General features: G+C 42.5%; 1 protein-coding gene across 1 annotated transcript; it reads left to right on the top strand.

Moving 5' to 3' along the window:
* Positions 1-854: 854 nt before the first annotated feature.
* On the top strand, positions 855-11566 carry LOC308360101 (protein sel-1 homolog 3; the record flags this gene model as incomplete). Its single annotated transcript, XM_080831864.1, has 24 exons — positions 855-911; positions 1552-2101; positions 2243-2369; positions 3629-3750; positions 4003-4118; positions 4479-4543; positions 4657-4780; positions 4933-5065; positions 5170-5307; positions 5432-5649; positions 6069-6248; positions 7163-7285; positions 7374-7514; positions 7694-7756; positions 7915-8079; positions 8162-8289; positions 8540-8623; positions 8851-8932; positions 9064-9139; positions 9413-9522; positions 9730-9857; positions 10071-10194; positions 10592-10655; positions 11280-11566. The coding sequence occupies 24 exons, from the start codon at positions 855-857 to the stop codon at positions 11564-11566; spliced, it is 3405 nt and encodes a 1134-aa protein (XP_080687990.1).
* Between the last annotated feature and the right edge of the window lie 4847 nt (positions 11567-16413).

Below are 16413 nucleotides of genomic sequence, written 5' to 3'. Positions count from 1 at the left end.
CATTGTAAACAGCCAGCAGTATGATGTCACCTCTAAGAGACTGATGTAACCTTTTGATTTAATGAACAAAAGCTGGTTAATTAGTAGGTGCCGTGAGCAAGTGAAGCCATTTCAGTCCAAAGTTAACTAGCAAACCCTCTCCTTAGATCTGAGAAGAATTGTTTATTGCCACATATGCTATCTTTCTGTCGGTGTATCCCCTTCGCAATCTACTAACTGGTGCAAGCTACGTGTGAAAAAATCCTGTTTATATATTGTGTCTTCCCAGAGAGTTCAGTGACCATGTAACATTATCCAACCCCAAACTGTGCAAGATAAGACTGGCTAAACAATATTTCAGTGAAGCGAAGAAAGAGACTCCAAACAGCAAGCATAACAAATCTGATGCATATCCTATTTTTCCGCTTTTTCCTGTGTGTGCGCTTCTATAGCCTACAGTGTTTCCCTGACTGGATAAGTGCGGTTCCCATTTAATATCGACATACCCTTTTCCAACCATGAGGACATAACATTACTTTTTAATTGTTTCCTCAAATGCTAGTAGGATAGTGGAATGGGCTTAGCTGCCCTGAAAAGTTGCTCACGGGCTACTAGCTCAAGGCTTTTGAACTGCAGGTGACAGTGGTGTCGCAGACACCTGCCATGTTCCGACGTTCCGACGAAAGAGACCACCTTGTCATCCTGCCGAAAATAATGTAGACTAAAGTATCACATGAAATGCCTAAGTAAATGTCAAGTTATTCGAATATTTTTGGCACGTATTTTAGAGATTCGATGGATTCAAGGGTTATACAGAAGATTATTGTATGATCATCGGTAACGCGGTAATGTGATAACTGGAACTGGGACTCAAAATGAAAGTTTTACTAAGTTTTTGCCTTGTCATCAGCTTCGGGACGCCTCTATCTTTGGTAAGAGATCAAACGATTTTCTTACTCGCATTAATCTTCCGTGACAGGTGACATGTTTCATATGGTATCAGCAATATTTAGTCTGCACTCAACTTGATTCACTTTGGCTAGTTATTTCCGGGTGGCGAATGTGTAGCCTATATAGAAAACACAGGATACATTGTATTTAAGTGTTATTGCAATGTAATGGTAGAACTACTTATGAATGAACAGAATAGTCATTCTAAAAGTCAATTCTAAAGCAATTCTAAAAGTTGTAATATGTTGCTACCTTGACTGTAAAGGAATGACCGTATGCTTGTGCAAATGGCACATGGCTAATGTACGGACAAATTGCAGTTTTCTGATAAGCAGGAATAACATTCATACAGAATAATCGAAGTTGGGATTTCGGTTATTTATTCAGTCTACTATGGTTTGTATAAAGAAAATCATTTATCCACATATTTTGAGGCAGCAGGTGTAAATCTAAACTGCACCATGAATAGTTGACGTGACACCTTTACTCCATGTCATTGCAACACTAACTTTTTATAATAGTCAAATTCTACTTTCCCCTATCAAAGACAAAAATATTGCTGTTGTACTGAAACATCCCCATTTATAAAATCTGTTACCAATTTGTTTCTGTTCTCTCAAGGTTCACTGTGAGCCCCTGTCCCCCATCACACCTACCCAAACAGATGATGTGGATGGCATCTACTTTGTTGAGTTAGACTCAGTACCTGAGTTGGTGACAAGAAATACTACGGCACGTGTCCGCTACCAGTGCCCCAGAGCATGCAGGGTCAGACTAGAGGTCGTGCTCACTAACCCACACGAGATCGAGCAGCTGGTCTTCAGAAGGACATGGACCAGTGTCAAAAACACAGGCACCCCCAGGGTCCGAATGGTGCCTCTGAACTTCCCCCCTGCCATCATATATAAGCAGGATTTTTCTCGCAGGCACCCCATCGATGCCCGCGAGGTTATGATAAGGGCTTTGCTAACCGACTTTGACACACATGTAATGGAGACCCACCCCCGGGCTGGAGAGTATCATGGTTCCCTGGCGCACACATTTAAGCTCCTCAGGACGGTTCCCCCTGCTGAACGTCCAGTTCAACCACACACCATGTGCACATCGTGGGGGGCTGAATTAATGTGGCAGCTGACTAAAGGCAGAATTCACCAGTGTCCCTTTGAGTCAGGTGCCATTTTTAGTTTATCGCTTAAGGGCTTTACACAACACCAGTTATTACATTAGGTTGCTAAGGTATTTCAGATGTATTTCACGAGTGTGTTGATTCATTGTCCATTGTTTTGGTTTTTTTTGCACATAATGATTTCAGATGTTGTGGATATGATGCAGTTCCCCTTGGTGAGCACCGGAGAGAGTTACGGGGTTGTCCGCACCTTCCAGCCGTTCGTTAACAGGGAGCTCGAGACAGCTCGGTATCATAACATGGAGCATCCAAGGTCTGTTTGAAATGGCTGTGAGCCTCACTCTATTCATTTGCACAGGACCTCTCAAATGAACACTTGCTCACTAAGGCTGAGAGTGTTTTTCAGTTAGTCCCTCATGCAGAGCTCTCTCATTGGAGGGCAGCCAGACAGTTGTGTACAGTACTAACTACTTACTGGCCGAGAGTGAGGTCATGCAGGTAAATATCAGACAGAGGCCGTAAGGTATCGACCGAGCGATAGCGAGGTTGATGCTGCGGGGCCTCTGTCTGATATTTACCTGCATGACTGAACGGTCGAGGTTAGTAAGTTGTTTATTATATGGCATTTAAGCTCTTTTCATTTTGAAAATAAATGGTAATTGTAAATAGAAATCATGTCGTTTTGTTCAGCTCTCAAGTCTTCTCACAACACAGTGTTTCAGGTGTTGCCTAGCAAACAATGACTTGCTAACTTCAAGTTACAATGATCAATAGAAAACGGACAACAGGGCTCATCTTAAATGGCTTTAATTTACAGTTAAACACAAGGTTTTCAAACTATAGTAGTCAAGTCTTCATCATCACTTTCAATAACACATTTTCGCTGCTTCTGAAGTCCTTTAAAGTATTACCCGATATCAAAATGTTCGCGAATTCTTGAGTCCTTATTCTTCAACTCTCATCAACTTGTCATGTTACCACGAAATTCAACTGGTTTCCTGGTCTCAGATAATTTCATAATAGGAGTCCTGATTCTATCAATACATGCTCATGGCTGTTGATATATCGCTAATTTTTAAGGATGTAATGTTTAGTACTTGGTACATGGTATCACTCATTTTTAAGATTGATGGGGTGTGCAATAAGAATACTTATCCTTTTGAATTTATTATGGAAGATTGTATAATCTTAATTCATGCCACACTGATAGCAGGTTCAAGGACTGGCGCTGATTAAAAAAAAAATATCTAAATGTTATCTTACTGGGTGCTTGTATCAGACAAATACTAGATAAATACACAGAATCAAGTCACCATGACATGAGATAAGCTTAAATGTGTTTTTTGTCACCTTCAGTTTATCGAGGCCATTATGTAATTGCATCACGGGGGATCCATGCCTCAGGTTTAAAAAAAAAAAAACACTGAATATTTATTTATTTTTGTCCATTGGTTCCATTACTCTGTTTTTAGTGTGACGTTAGTGACAGGTTTAGTGGGCTGGCTTGGGCAGTGTGCCTGGGGGGATAGCCTGAGCAGACACCCAGATGCTCTTTTGTTTCCCTTCTCGTAGAGTGGCTGTCTCAATGTGGATCTACCTGCTGAACTGGTGTAGTGGTATGCGGTGTGGGATCATTCAGCATGTGAATGAATTCAGCAACTTCGGCACGCCCCTGATCATGCTGACAACCACAGGTACAGGCTACCAGACTGGTGTGCTTTCATTTCAAGGTGCACTGGAAGACTGTGTCTATTTTATACATACTTTTGTGTTTGTGTGTGTGTGTGTGTTCGTGTGTCTGTGTGTCTGTGTGTGTGCCTGTGTCTGTGTGTGTGAGAGGCATTAAAAACAGAACCTGTGTTGCAGAATTCTCCCATGAGGTTTGAAGTTATGTACTTGTTGAGTCATGCACACTGACGGTAATATTTTTTTAATGTGTTATGCAGGCGATATAGTGGTTCAGGTGCGGTTAGCTTCAAGAATAGAGGCAGCTTTCACAGCCTACACAGCCCTGCCCATCCAGACATGGATCCGTCTGGACTGCTATGTTCAATATGCTCAGGTACTCCATCTAACTCACAACTCAGGAACCTTTTCCCTCATTAATAGGATGTCTGTAAATTCAAACTCAATGCCTAGCCACAGTGAATCCCATTAAAGCCCATACAATCTCACCTGTCCACCTGTCCACCATGCCCCATTTATCCGTTACTAATTAATAGCATTTATTTTGCCTGTCTTCTCCTTTGGAATTCCTCAACCATAAGCCCCAGATACTTCTTCAGTTGATACATTTTCCTCTGAGTGATCCTAATTCTGTCTTGTCTTGCCTCTCTTGTCTATGACTTTATTGGTTTCAGCGGATGTCACAGGTAGTATTTTTTGCATTGCGTGTAATACATATATGATGTTTCCCTTCAAGGTGAAACTTCAAGTAAATTATGAAACAGCCTCTAAAGGAAAGGTCGACGCTGAGCATGTTTATGAGTAGGTATTGCTGAAATAAAAAAAAAGTTTATAACTGCTTTGACAAACTGTATTTCTAATTAAATGAAGTGGTATGATAAATGAGAGGAACGTATTCATGTGGCATATTACAGCTTTCACGAGGACATTCTGTGCAATGACACATCAGGACACTTAGTCATTGGAGGAAGCAGACTCATGAATGGCATCTTTGGCTATTTTGGACCAGTCCGGTATTATCGTTTAGGTACTGAAGAGGTGAGCACAGCGTCATGCATCTCTTGCACATACTTCATTAGCCACTTATTGCAGAGGAAGTGAGTTACGGGAACTGCCGGGGTGTTGCATAAATGAATACGATTTTTTATTTACTAACTCTGTCCCATTATGTACTAACGTTTTTGTTGTAGGTCATTAACCCACTGTCCCCTGCCAAAACACTTGAAGACTTGGACAAGTTCCATGGGCAGTGTGAAGAGGTGAAGCTGGTGATGGAAGGATTCATGTATGAATTAAATGTTCACAGAGACATCTCCTCGCAAGGTGATTTCTTTTCAAATTCAACCCCATTTTCTCCTCTATGTGCTTTAAGAATTCAATGCTCAGCAGTTAGAACATTGTAATGATTAACGTTTGATGTTTCCTAGATCAAAGCCACTCATATTATGAACTTCAAATGAGAAAATATGGACAGATGACCTGTGCTCAGATGCTTCACTGGGATATCCAGAAGAAATACCAGCCTGTATTCAAACTAATAGAGATTCACAAGGACCTAATGTCAGGTACCAAAATAAGCCACTTTGGTGCACCAGTGCAATCCATAAGTCTTATTCTATGTACATAATACATACACATGCATCCATGAATTCATGCTAAATCTGACAGAAGGCTATGGTATATCTCAAGGGGAGTGGAACAGTGTGGCAGCTTTGCGGCTCGGCAGCCAGTTCTTTGAAGATGCAGTGAGCAGAATAGCCAAAGGGGAACCTGTGGCTGGACCAGAGCCCACGCTCTCCCCCATTGCTCTGCTCAAGGTGTCCTCTTGCCTCGGTCACCACCAGGCCTCACTGCTGTTGGCCACGGTTCATCTGGCTGGCTTTGGGGTCCCTGTGGACCTTCTGCAGGTACACAGTCAAAAGGAGCTCTGGCCTTTTTAGCCTTGTGGTTACAGCTACTGCCAGTGTTACTGTATCTTTCAGGTTGTTGTATGCTGTCTGTGTGGAAACTGATATTTTGAGTGGAAATGATTTGTGTGTGTGAGTCTGTACTGTGCAGATTGAAGGTGATTTTATGCTGTTCACATTGACTGCTTTAATGCGTGTTTGTGTATGTGCATGTGTGTGTGTGTATATGTGTGCATGTCCATGTGTGTTTACTCAGTGCTGCCATTGTAGAAATATCTAGAGCCTGTCCATCCTGTCATTGTGACCATGTACGGCAGAGAAGCACTCTGGCATTTCCCTGTCACTCTCCCGTTTCTGCTCAGCTGCAATCTCTGTGATTACTCTGTCAGCCATCCTCTCACCAGGACTCTCTTTCTCAGGCTCACGTCTACAGTTTGATTGGAGCTGGGGCAGACGATCGCCTGGCTCTCCTGCACTTGGGCTACAAGCACACGTATGGCCTCGACGGCTTTCCCAGAGACCACGCCATGGCATACAGTTACTACATCAACATAGGCAGGCAGACCAGTATTGACAAAGACCAAGTTGAAGATCCCCAGGTGAGATCTTTTCCCAAGTGCACAAAAAAAGGGATTCTCTTCTCTTTTTTTTTGGTGTGCTTAGTCATTGCTGTATATTGAAAGTTTGCTTCTCTTTGCTTAACAAAAGAGCCCTTCAGGCAAACGAGGATGAATTCTTCAAAACAGTGGGTTTCCTATGATGTGTCCTCTATGCAGTCAAGGCTATTTTACATATGTTAGAGGCACTGGGGCTTACACAGCTGTCTGTCTCTTTGAATATGCATTTCCATAACCCTAACTGAAAACCACCAGCTACTGCAGAACACTTATGTCTGAGTTATCTGTGTCGGAGTGGAATCTTACAATCAATCTTTAATGAAGGGAATAATAAAAATAATAAACTCAGTCAGTGATGCTCATTTGGAGCAATTTTTGTTATTTTTAACAGACCGTTTTGGCAGCTGTCAGTATTTTTTTTTTTACTTCCCTGAAGACTGTAGAATGTGGAAAGAAAGTGTTTGTGTCAGACTCAGCCAATCAAGTCAAGGAAGCACCCAAGCAATACGGACAATGATTTGCTTGCCGATAATCTGTCAGTATGGGTACAGAAGTAAGGGCGAGGGAGAGGGAGTATCTGCTTGGCAGCTGAGTTTTAAAAAGGGCCAAATTCAGCCAGGATGGCTGACTCCACTTTAATCCAACCCTTGATTATTATTTTGTGCATTTTTTTTTTTACTTCAAGTTAAAGACTGAATCAGCATGTTTTAAGTAAAACTTCTCGCTGTCTCTTCTAAAAGTAATACCACGACACAAGGTCATATGAAACAGTGAGAAAAGCACAGAGTGACACCATTTGGGACAGTTTGCAGCCTCTTCCCCCACTTCTGGCACACTGTACCTTGTACTCATTGGCCTCGTAGCTTACTAACGTATTCCTGTCGTTCCCTCCCTAGCAATACATAACAGACCCGATCCACATCAGTGACACAGAGGAGCTGAAGACGCAGATGGGGGAGACAGATGATGTTGTTCAGTACATCAAACTTCAAGCTGAGAGAGGGGACATCGAGTCTCAGGTAGCAGCTGCACTATCGGCAGTAAGGCTGCAGTCTGTTTAGACTAAAAGTGCATACGCTTAACAGAATCGCTATGCTTCTCTGACAGAAACACCTGGCCAAGATTCTGTTCTGGGGATTGAACGGTGTGTCTAAGGACGTGGGGAGTGCTGTGAAGTGGTTCGCCCAAAGCGCCATGCAGATGACTGATGCCAGAGCCGTTTACGATTACTCCATCTTACTAGTCAAGGTGCCCCTCCCCCAAACCCGCTAATGTATAGAAAGGATACATCTTTGTTTTTTTTAAGCAAAGGGGATAAATGGATGATGATGGCTGGGTAAACAGATGGGTAGGAAAAAGAATGAAAGGGGTGGATGGACGAAAGGTTGTCTGTATAAACTAATCTGTCTTCCATCTCATGTGCTCAGGGCCAAGGTGTGAAGAAGAACCTAACCTTAGGACTTCAACTCATGGAGAAAGCTGCAGCCATGGTTCGTGTGTGTGCACGTGCTTGCATGTGCCTGTTAGGGCTGATTCATGCTTTAAACATTTATTATTCATATGTTGTGAACCATGAATTTAGAAAAAAACTTGTTTATTTACTGTTTATTTATATATGTATGCATCGTAACATATATTTGATCTGCAGGGTAGTGATGATGCTCTGAATGGGCTGGGCTGGTATTACAGCACCATTGTGAAAGACCCAGAGAGAGCTCTGAAGTACTTTCAACAGGCAGCCCAAAATGGCAGCAGTGACGCCATGTTCAATGTGGGAGTCTACCACCTACAGGGGCACCCTGTTAGAAATGAGGTAAGCGGCATTTGTCACCCGTGTCTTGTAACACACTTCCACGTGGGAGAGGCTTGACATCTGCACATTTCCGTTTCCGCAGACTGCCGCATTCGAGTGCTTCCTTAACGCCTCATATGGTGGCCATGTGGACGGGGCAATAGAGGTGGCCTTCTACCTCACCGCTGGAAATCTGCCAGGAGTTTCACGGGACCCGGAAAAAGCTGGGATGTCAGTGATTACGAAATAGTTCTGCATTTGAGGCGCATGTCTCTAGTCACTGTTTCCCCCCCCCCCCCCTCCCCCTAGTCCCGGGTGATCCCTATCTATATTGCATTGGTTTACATGAAATATTGAATACATTAAAGTGCCTCTGATATTGTACCACATTAGCGAGTAGATCTTAACCGTACACCCGGCTGGCTCCATCTGCCGAGGACGGTCACGCCTCACTTACCATTCATTTCCTCTGGTCATCCAGCCTGCTGAAGAGGATCAGCGAGCAGAACGGACACCTGGGATATGCCAACAGGAGAGCCCTCCAAGCCTATCTGCAGGGCTCCTGGTGAGGGCGAGCCACTTCCCCTCTTTCATCTCAAATCCCCGATTTCAATTACTTCCACCATTTCCCCTCCATATAATCCCCACAGCGTGCTACAGTGTGTAATGCTCTCGAGCATGAAGAAAAGATAAAGTCTAGAGATAGAGAGAGAGAGAGATGGTGGGGTGGACGAACCTCACAGCAGGGCAGTTGTTGACCTCCATTTTGTTTGTTTTATTTGTCACCCAAAGGGACGAGGCGCTGGTGAAGTTCGCCATGCTAGCCGAGACGGGCCTGGAAGCAGCGCAGAGCAACGCTGCCCATCTGTGTGAGGTCAGTTGTGTGAGGCGTCTGGCGCTGCATGATGGCTACCTGGGGCTCGCCACACACACACACACACATGCCTACACACAAATGCACACGCAGAACTTAGTTGCCTTTTGTTTTATATCTCCATGCAACAGGAGCTGAACCACAGCAGTGTGTGTCACTGGCGATATTACAACCAGTCCAACTATAACTATGCCCCACACTACGCCGGTAGGCTTCTGTTTCCTCCAATATTGCAGCTGCGCCAGTCTGAATAAATGATGTATGTGTCCTGTGGATCTCAGACTTTGAGGCGCATGGAAAGAATATTGATGATTCTCTTTCTGTTTATCCCACACTAAAAAAACTGCACAAACACACACACACATACACACACACCCACACACACACACACACACACATACACACACACACACACACACACACACACACACACACACACACACACACACACACATGCATACAAACACAAACACAATACAGGTCTGTTAAAGATGGGTGACCTCTATATTGAACACCATGACGTCCTGGCCGATAGCATGTCACTGGCCATGGAGATGTACGCCAAAGCTGCTATAGCAGGCAGTCCTCAGGTAACGTGTTTTTTATTCTTATTCTATTCTCTGCAAAGCTGTAAACACATTATTGTACAAATCAGCAATGGTAACACCCTTAATTATTAACGATTATGCATACGATTCCTGTGTAAATTGTCAGAATGAGGTCTTTTGCATTGTGTCTGACTAGAGGCCTTCAACACAATATGGGTTAAAAAAAAGTAGTTCATCGTGTCCCCCCAGGGAATATACAATTTGGCAGTTTTGATAGAGGGAGGAGGAGATATCCCCCAGAGCATCCTAAACAACATGAGAGTCCCTGCTGAGAAGAGACTTGATAACACCACCATTGTGCAGCATCTATTACAAAGGTATCTATCTCATGTATACTCACTTGTGTCAAATTTTCTCTCGATGCAGATTTTATATTTTCGGTGCTGTGCAATAAAACATTACTTTAACATTACAGTAAAATATAATGTTGTTTCACATACAAAGTCTAGAGAGAGAGAGAGAGAGAGTAAGACTGTAAATGCACAAAAGTGTCGATATTTATAACAAGCAAAGCAAAAATCCTCCCTCAGCTGTGTGGAGTTTGCGGAGGAGCGGGAGGAAGGCGCTTTAAGCCCATGCGCTCTTGCCTTATTGCGAGTCAACATCCAAACAGCCTGGAGGGGCTTCACCCAGGACACGCTGCAGTTAGCTCTGGTAAGCCTCCCTATTCAAACAAGATAAACATACATCAGGTATCCTCGGCTAATCTTCTCATAAACACACCTACGCTCAGGATATATGAATTTACATCTTCAGCTGAATATGAAACGGAACTCACACTGACACTGAGTATAAGCAGTACAGCCATTGAATCCATTGAAGTGATCCATTGAATAATAGATGTCATGTCTACATTCACATTACAAATAGATGATGTAGAAAAGGGGAAATCAGTATGACTTCTTTGAGTATGGATATAATATACACAATGTATGCAGTAATAAGTTGCATATATGGGTATTCGTTTATTGCAGATACTTAGTGATGTGTCTCAAAAGAATCTTCAAATCTGCTGTTCTTTTTGTTGTTTTGTCTTTTGTTTTGTCTCCAGGCGTATGTAATGCTCGCAGGACTCGTCATTGTTGTGGCCTATGTTATTGAGCAGATTACATTAGGTGAGTCGCAAGTCCCCCAACAACCATGCCACACAGCAGAGTTGTTCACCTTATGGAGAACTGATTGAATTGGCCAAACGAGCTGACATGGCACTCGGTAGAAATAGAATGCTTCTTTTTTTTCATTGCCTGGTTTAGAAATACTGTAAAGGCAAGGAAAGCTTAAACTATTGTTGTGGAAAAAGAGACTTACACAGGCTAGAATGTAATGCATTTTTAATAAGCAGAAGAAGGCACACAAAGTCCAATGACGCGGTTTCAAAAGTTTCCTATGTAAGGAGTCCCCTTTTTAATAGAAAAAAACCCCTGTGTGAGTCATTCTCAGTACCAAGAAGAAGAAGGTGTCCACAGCTTAGAAGGGGACCGGAAAATACAGGATGTTCCCTAGCAAAATATTTGGAAGTGAATCCTGAATATGAATCCTGAAGACAAATATTATGTAAATCAAACAAAGAAATCCCCATAATATGAACAGAAATATACACAATTTTTCAGCAAAGGCAAATCCCCCACACACAATGAAAGGCAAAGGTGATAAGACAGTGGAGTAATGAGCAGAGTTGATTACATGGATGGCCAGGCAGTCATGTGTGAAGACTATTTCCCTCTGGTGTGGGTCTCCAGGGCGCAGAGCAGCGATCCCCGCCCGGCAGCATAACGGCGCATTAGCTGGGTCAAGAGATTCAGCACCTGTCCATCCAGCTGACAGGCGGGAGAGTGGCGAAATGGATGGCACATCGCAAAGAGAAATGGGATCTCTCCGAGTCAATCCATCAGACGAGACCGCGCTGCCAGGTTTGTGGTGGCGCCAGCGAGAGCGAGCGCTTCAGGAGGGCACGGACGTGGTCGTCACAGTGGCGGGGGTGTGCCTATGCGTCCTTGGCGCGATGCTTCTGTCTCACCTGCTGTGATGGGACAGGACACGTGGAATTCCGGAGTGGTGCTCAGACGCATGTGATCCACACGTCCTTCCCAGGGTTTATCTAAGCCTGAGTTCTAGGGAACATGCACTAATTAATGACCAACTGAATGTCATTACTAATTCAAAAATATACTTCATAAAGAATGTTTATTAAAATAAATTGGAGAGAAAGCATTCTTGTGTTTGGTATCAATATAATGGGCATGCATATGACTGCAGTAATATTGATACACTTACCAGCTCTTGGTAGAAATACATTTCTCTGTGCGTTTGTGGCACCAGGCATACTTTCTTTGAAATATTTTTCCCATTCCTTCTGGGTGAATCTTTTAAAAATGTATTATCATTAATAAACCACAAGATGGCAGAAACTGCATTTACACATCAACAAAGAGCTGACACTGACAACTCCATCATGCATTTCACCTTTCTGTGGAAATATAGCTACGAGGCCCTGCCTTCACACATACTGTTTAAATATGCACATATATGGTAATCTTTGAGAAAGATCAACAATTCAGTGCCCAAGCATTTTCTCCCCTTTCCCAGCATCATAGAAATATGCACCAGATATATGCTTCAGGTTTGAATATTTTGTATCCATATTGACATTTACAAAGAGTGCAATTGCTGAGTGAGAAGCCTAGTGTAACATTTCAGAGATGGAATAGTACTGTTTGCATTGCAGCTGTGGCCTGCTTCAGTTGCTTGGGGCCAGGCACCTGGTGTTTTAGCAATGTTTCATGGTTTCATTTCCATTTGAAAAAAAGGGCTCACTCTCATTTCTTTTGGTGCACACAAGTGCCATCTACTGGTGAACATATGCACCTGCATGTGTTATTATCTGAATCCATCTGACACAGCCCTGCAGCCTGAAGAAAACGACATGGCGTGTTTTTAACACATCAGTGCGGATGTGGGCCAGTGTTCCTCAGACTGATGTTATTGCTGCATTAGGCCTGAGAGGGGATGGGTAATTGGTCGGGCTGAAATGATCATTGAAGGAAAAGAAGCTAATTCAGCAGCGAGAAACAGTAGCGGAAGTAATCTTCTCACTTTTACCATACACACATAGCACACTTTTAAAGGCATTTAACATCCCTGAAGGATTACAAGAAATTTGAGCTGTAGTTAATGAAGCCATGGCAGGAGAGTGGGAAGTCACAAAATGTACATTTAAGAAGAAGCAACTTGAAGGAGGTTCAACACAGGTAGTATGCATAAGATACACAATGTGTGGGACCAACTGATTTGAGAAATTCACCCCTGGTTTTTCAAACAGGAGGTTTAGGAAGCTTGTACCCATTTTGTATGACAACAGAAGACTCTTATCAAGAACCAGAACACGGTCTGCTGGCATTGCAACAAGCTTTTGTTGAGCTGACCTCTGTGTGGTAGATGTTGTTGGGAACAATGGCAACCTGTGTGCTTTTAAGAGAACTCACAGGCTGTTACTGACAGGAAAAGAGAATGCACAGCCAACTACATGTCTTTACACAAACAGATAGAACAAGACCAGGAATAGACTGCACATTCATACGCCTTACAGAAAGATTTCACCACCCAGTTCATGGTGTGTTGTGAGTCCTGTGAAAAGAGACAGTAGCCTGAAACGATGGAGATGGGCATTTAGGCCAAAGCACAACACATGACTCATATCTTGTGTCTGAGGCGATTTCACATGAACAAGCTTGACTGTAATTTCAGCCTTTGTTGATGTGACAAGAACCTTGATAGCTGTAATTTACTAAAGTCTGGGCAGATGGGTCAAAACTGTTGTGATTGCTGTTTGCCTCATGGACTGGACACCACAGAGCAATTCCCCCTCCCAAGATTGTGAGTAAATACCCCGTCAATCAACCAGACCTTGGTCTTCCAGCGTGGTCCTTCTGCCAACACATTACCCTCCATTATGAGAGGAGAAAACAATGGCGACTCAACACTATCAATGCTATATGGTATATTTATGGACAGGCAACAGCAATTTTTTCTAGTCAAATTCAGATGTCACTGTGCAGGCTTCGCAGGAAGACACATGACTGTATCAGCAAAGTGGATGTTCAGTCTGGCACCGCGTGGTCAATGGACAATGGACACTGTCCAGTGACCCCACAGAGGAGAGAGAATCAGATAAACGTACATAGGTCAGCAGCAATGTCAAGGTGGGGTAGGAGTAATGGATGATGATGGTCAAGGATAATGCTATTGTTCAAAGGAATCTCTGTATTCTAATAGGTAAGCCATTAGGAGCTCTACCCTCTATCAGCCACATGTGCGTGATAAGGCCTAATTGGGCAGGACTGGAGTGTGAGAATGTGTGTCCCTCTCTCTCTCTCTGTGCCTGTGTCTGTGTGTCCCTCTGTGTTTGTGTGTGTGTCCCTTTCTATGTGTGTGAGTGTGTGTGTCTCTCTGTGGTTTTGTGTGTCGTGTGTGTGTGTCCCTCTGTGTGTGTGTGTGTGTGTGTTTGTGTGAGTGTCTTTCGTTATGTGTGTGTGTGTGTGTGTGTGTGTGTGTGTATGTGTGTGTGTGTGTGTGTTTGTGCAATGCATCCAAGGTCTTCTCCCTGGAAGAAGTTACCATCCTAAAGTATTTTGGACTACAACAATTTGCAGATGTGTCTGGAAAGTGTAATTTAATGTGGGTGGAACGTAAGTAGTCATTGTCTGAGTCCTTATCATGTGTGACAAACAATTTAGCAGTGTCTCAGAACAGCGTGTTAGTGAGCGCTTGCCACACACGTCACACACGTCACATGGCAGGAGATATTTGTAGGACTAAGCCACCGCTTACCAGAATAGCCACAGGAACAAAGAATGCACAGACAGTGTGTCAACATTTTAGGTTGTAAAGTGTAGATTCCAATTCATTGTAATTCATCTTTTTTTGTAATCTCTAAACTGTGTGAGGAGAATTAGTTTCAGGATTTGGGTAAGGTGTTATGTTAGAGCCCAGGTTTATGTAAAGTGAGGGAAAATGTTTGGCTCAGGGTATGGCTAACACATTCAGTCTTAATATTTGATTGGTTTATAACAATTAATTTTATATATTTATGTTACATTGAACAAAACATAGGAATGCTATAATCAAAATAATGTTTTTAAGGTTCTTCTGGAACTTAATAGTTTTTAAATTTATAGATAAGCTAACATCTGGTGAATATCTAAAATGTGCTTTCAAAAAAATTCTGCTGATTCTATTTAGTCACCGTCTGCTTCACAAGGTCTCGCTAAAACCTTTTCAATTGTGTTCATGTTCACTGTTCTTGAGAATGTGTTTTCTTTTGGTTTGTTCACTGTTCTTGAGAATGTTCGTGTTTTCTTTGGGTTTGTTCACTGTTCTTGAGAATGTTTGTGTTTTTTTTTGGTTTGTACACACACAATGACTGGTACCTGATGCCACTTGCCCTTGGCCGGCTTGAGGTGCAAACACCTTATGTTGTCTGAATAGCTCACAGACATTCTTCCCACAAGTTAAAGATTTGACATGCATCATAGACACTAACGCCACTCATTACTCTTCAAAACCAAACATGTGGGCCTAAATACAATGTCTACTAAAGGGACTTGGGAAGTCATTTGTGTATAAATGAATGCTTGCATGTAAATATGATGATTAATTAACTAATTACCGATGATGTGGCCGTATTTTTCAAAAAAAAATTGTCCATCCATCAAAAGTGTTGAAGCCACTATGACCAGCTACACAAGGACACTGAATTGCTACACATTTCCACACTCAAAATGCTGCTGAGGATGTTTTGCATTTGGAACTGATTTAATTGATGGTCATTTGCAGAGAAATGTTGGTGTACCATAAGACAACTGTTTATGCTTTACACACTAGAAAAAGCACTATGATCAATGAGGGCTCGTCTTTTCACACCATTTAAATACATGGTAGAACGGCAAGGGGCAGACACTGCACTGAAAGAACAAGGTAGAAGTGTCCATCTCATCACATCATGTGTAAATGCCTAATGCCCCAATCTTAGCAAAGACACTCCCAAGAAGATATTTAAACTTTATCTTTAAAAAGACATTCATTGAGACAGGGATTCACACCCCTAAGATTTGTCCACGTAGGATGAACTGGCTTTGAATGTTACATGTGCTGATAAAACTGCAAGCTATAAAAGGTGGAGGTTTCAAAGTTGAATTGATAACCTACATTTACTAATGAGCGTCAGGAGTTTCCAAGCCATATGTCTTTTATCAGTTGAATGATTTAATGATTAAGATTGCCTGAATCATTAAGACTTAAATGAGGATGTAATGCCAGCAGTAAGCAAAAGGGAGAAAGCAAATGTTACCCAATAAATCTAAGGTCATTGTGAAGGGCAATTAGAGTTTCCTGACCTTGAGCTTAAAAGAGTTAGTGACCTCCTGATTGTTCCGATTCCATCAAGGCTACTGGAATTGTATCCAGTGGTGCAATGCCAGTCCATTGTTGTTCTGAGTTGCTGCTTTGTTGTATTTAATATTTGTATAATCTCCAGTTGTGGCTCCATTCACTGATATAGGCAACATTGTGTTTGTGTAAAAACTCTAAGGCCAGGATACTTCAAACACATAGAGGTTATTTTGTCTGTAACCTGCTGCTCTGTCTCAGAGCAAAGACCTGAGTTGTGTGTGTGTGTGTGTGTGAGAGAGAGAGAGAGAGAGAGAGAGAGAGAGAGGGAGAAAGACAGTATGAGAATGACCTGGCAAGTTTCCTATCAATTACAAACTTCCCCTCACAAAATTAGAATTCCAAACAACAGTTGCAAGCCATAATTCACATCACACTTTGTCGATATTTCTGTGAGGTGGGAAAGAAAATGTACAGAGATGTCGAAAC

This window comes from Sprattus sprattus (assembly GCF_963457725.1).
Source record: "Sprattus sprattus genome assembly, chromosome: 2".
In the NCBI taxonomy this organism is placed as follows: Eukaryota; Metazoa; Chordata; class Actinopteri; order Clupeiformes; family Clupeidae; genus Sprattus; species Sprattus sprattus.
The sequence above is the reverse complement of the archived record's forward strand: the minus strand, read 5'-3'. Positions and strand labels throughout refer to the sequence as shown.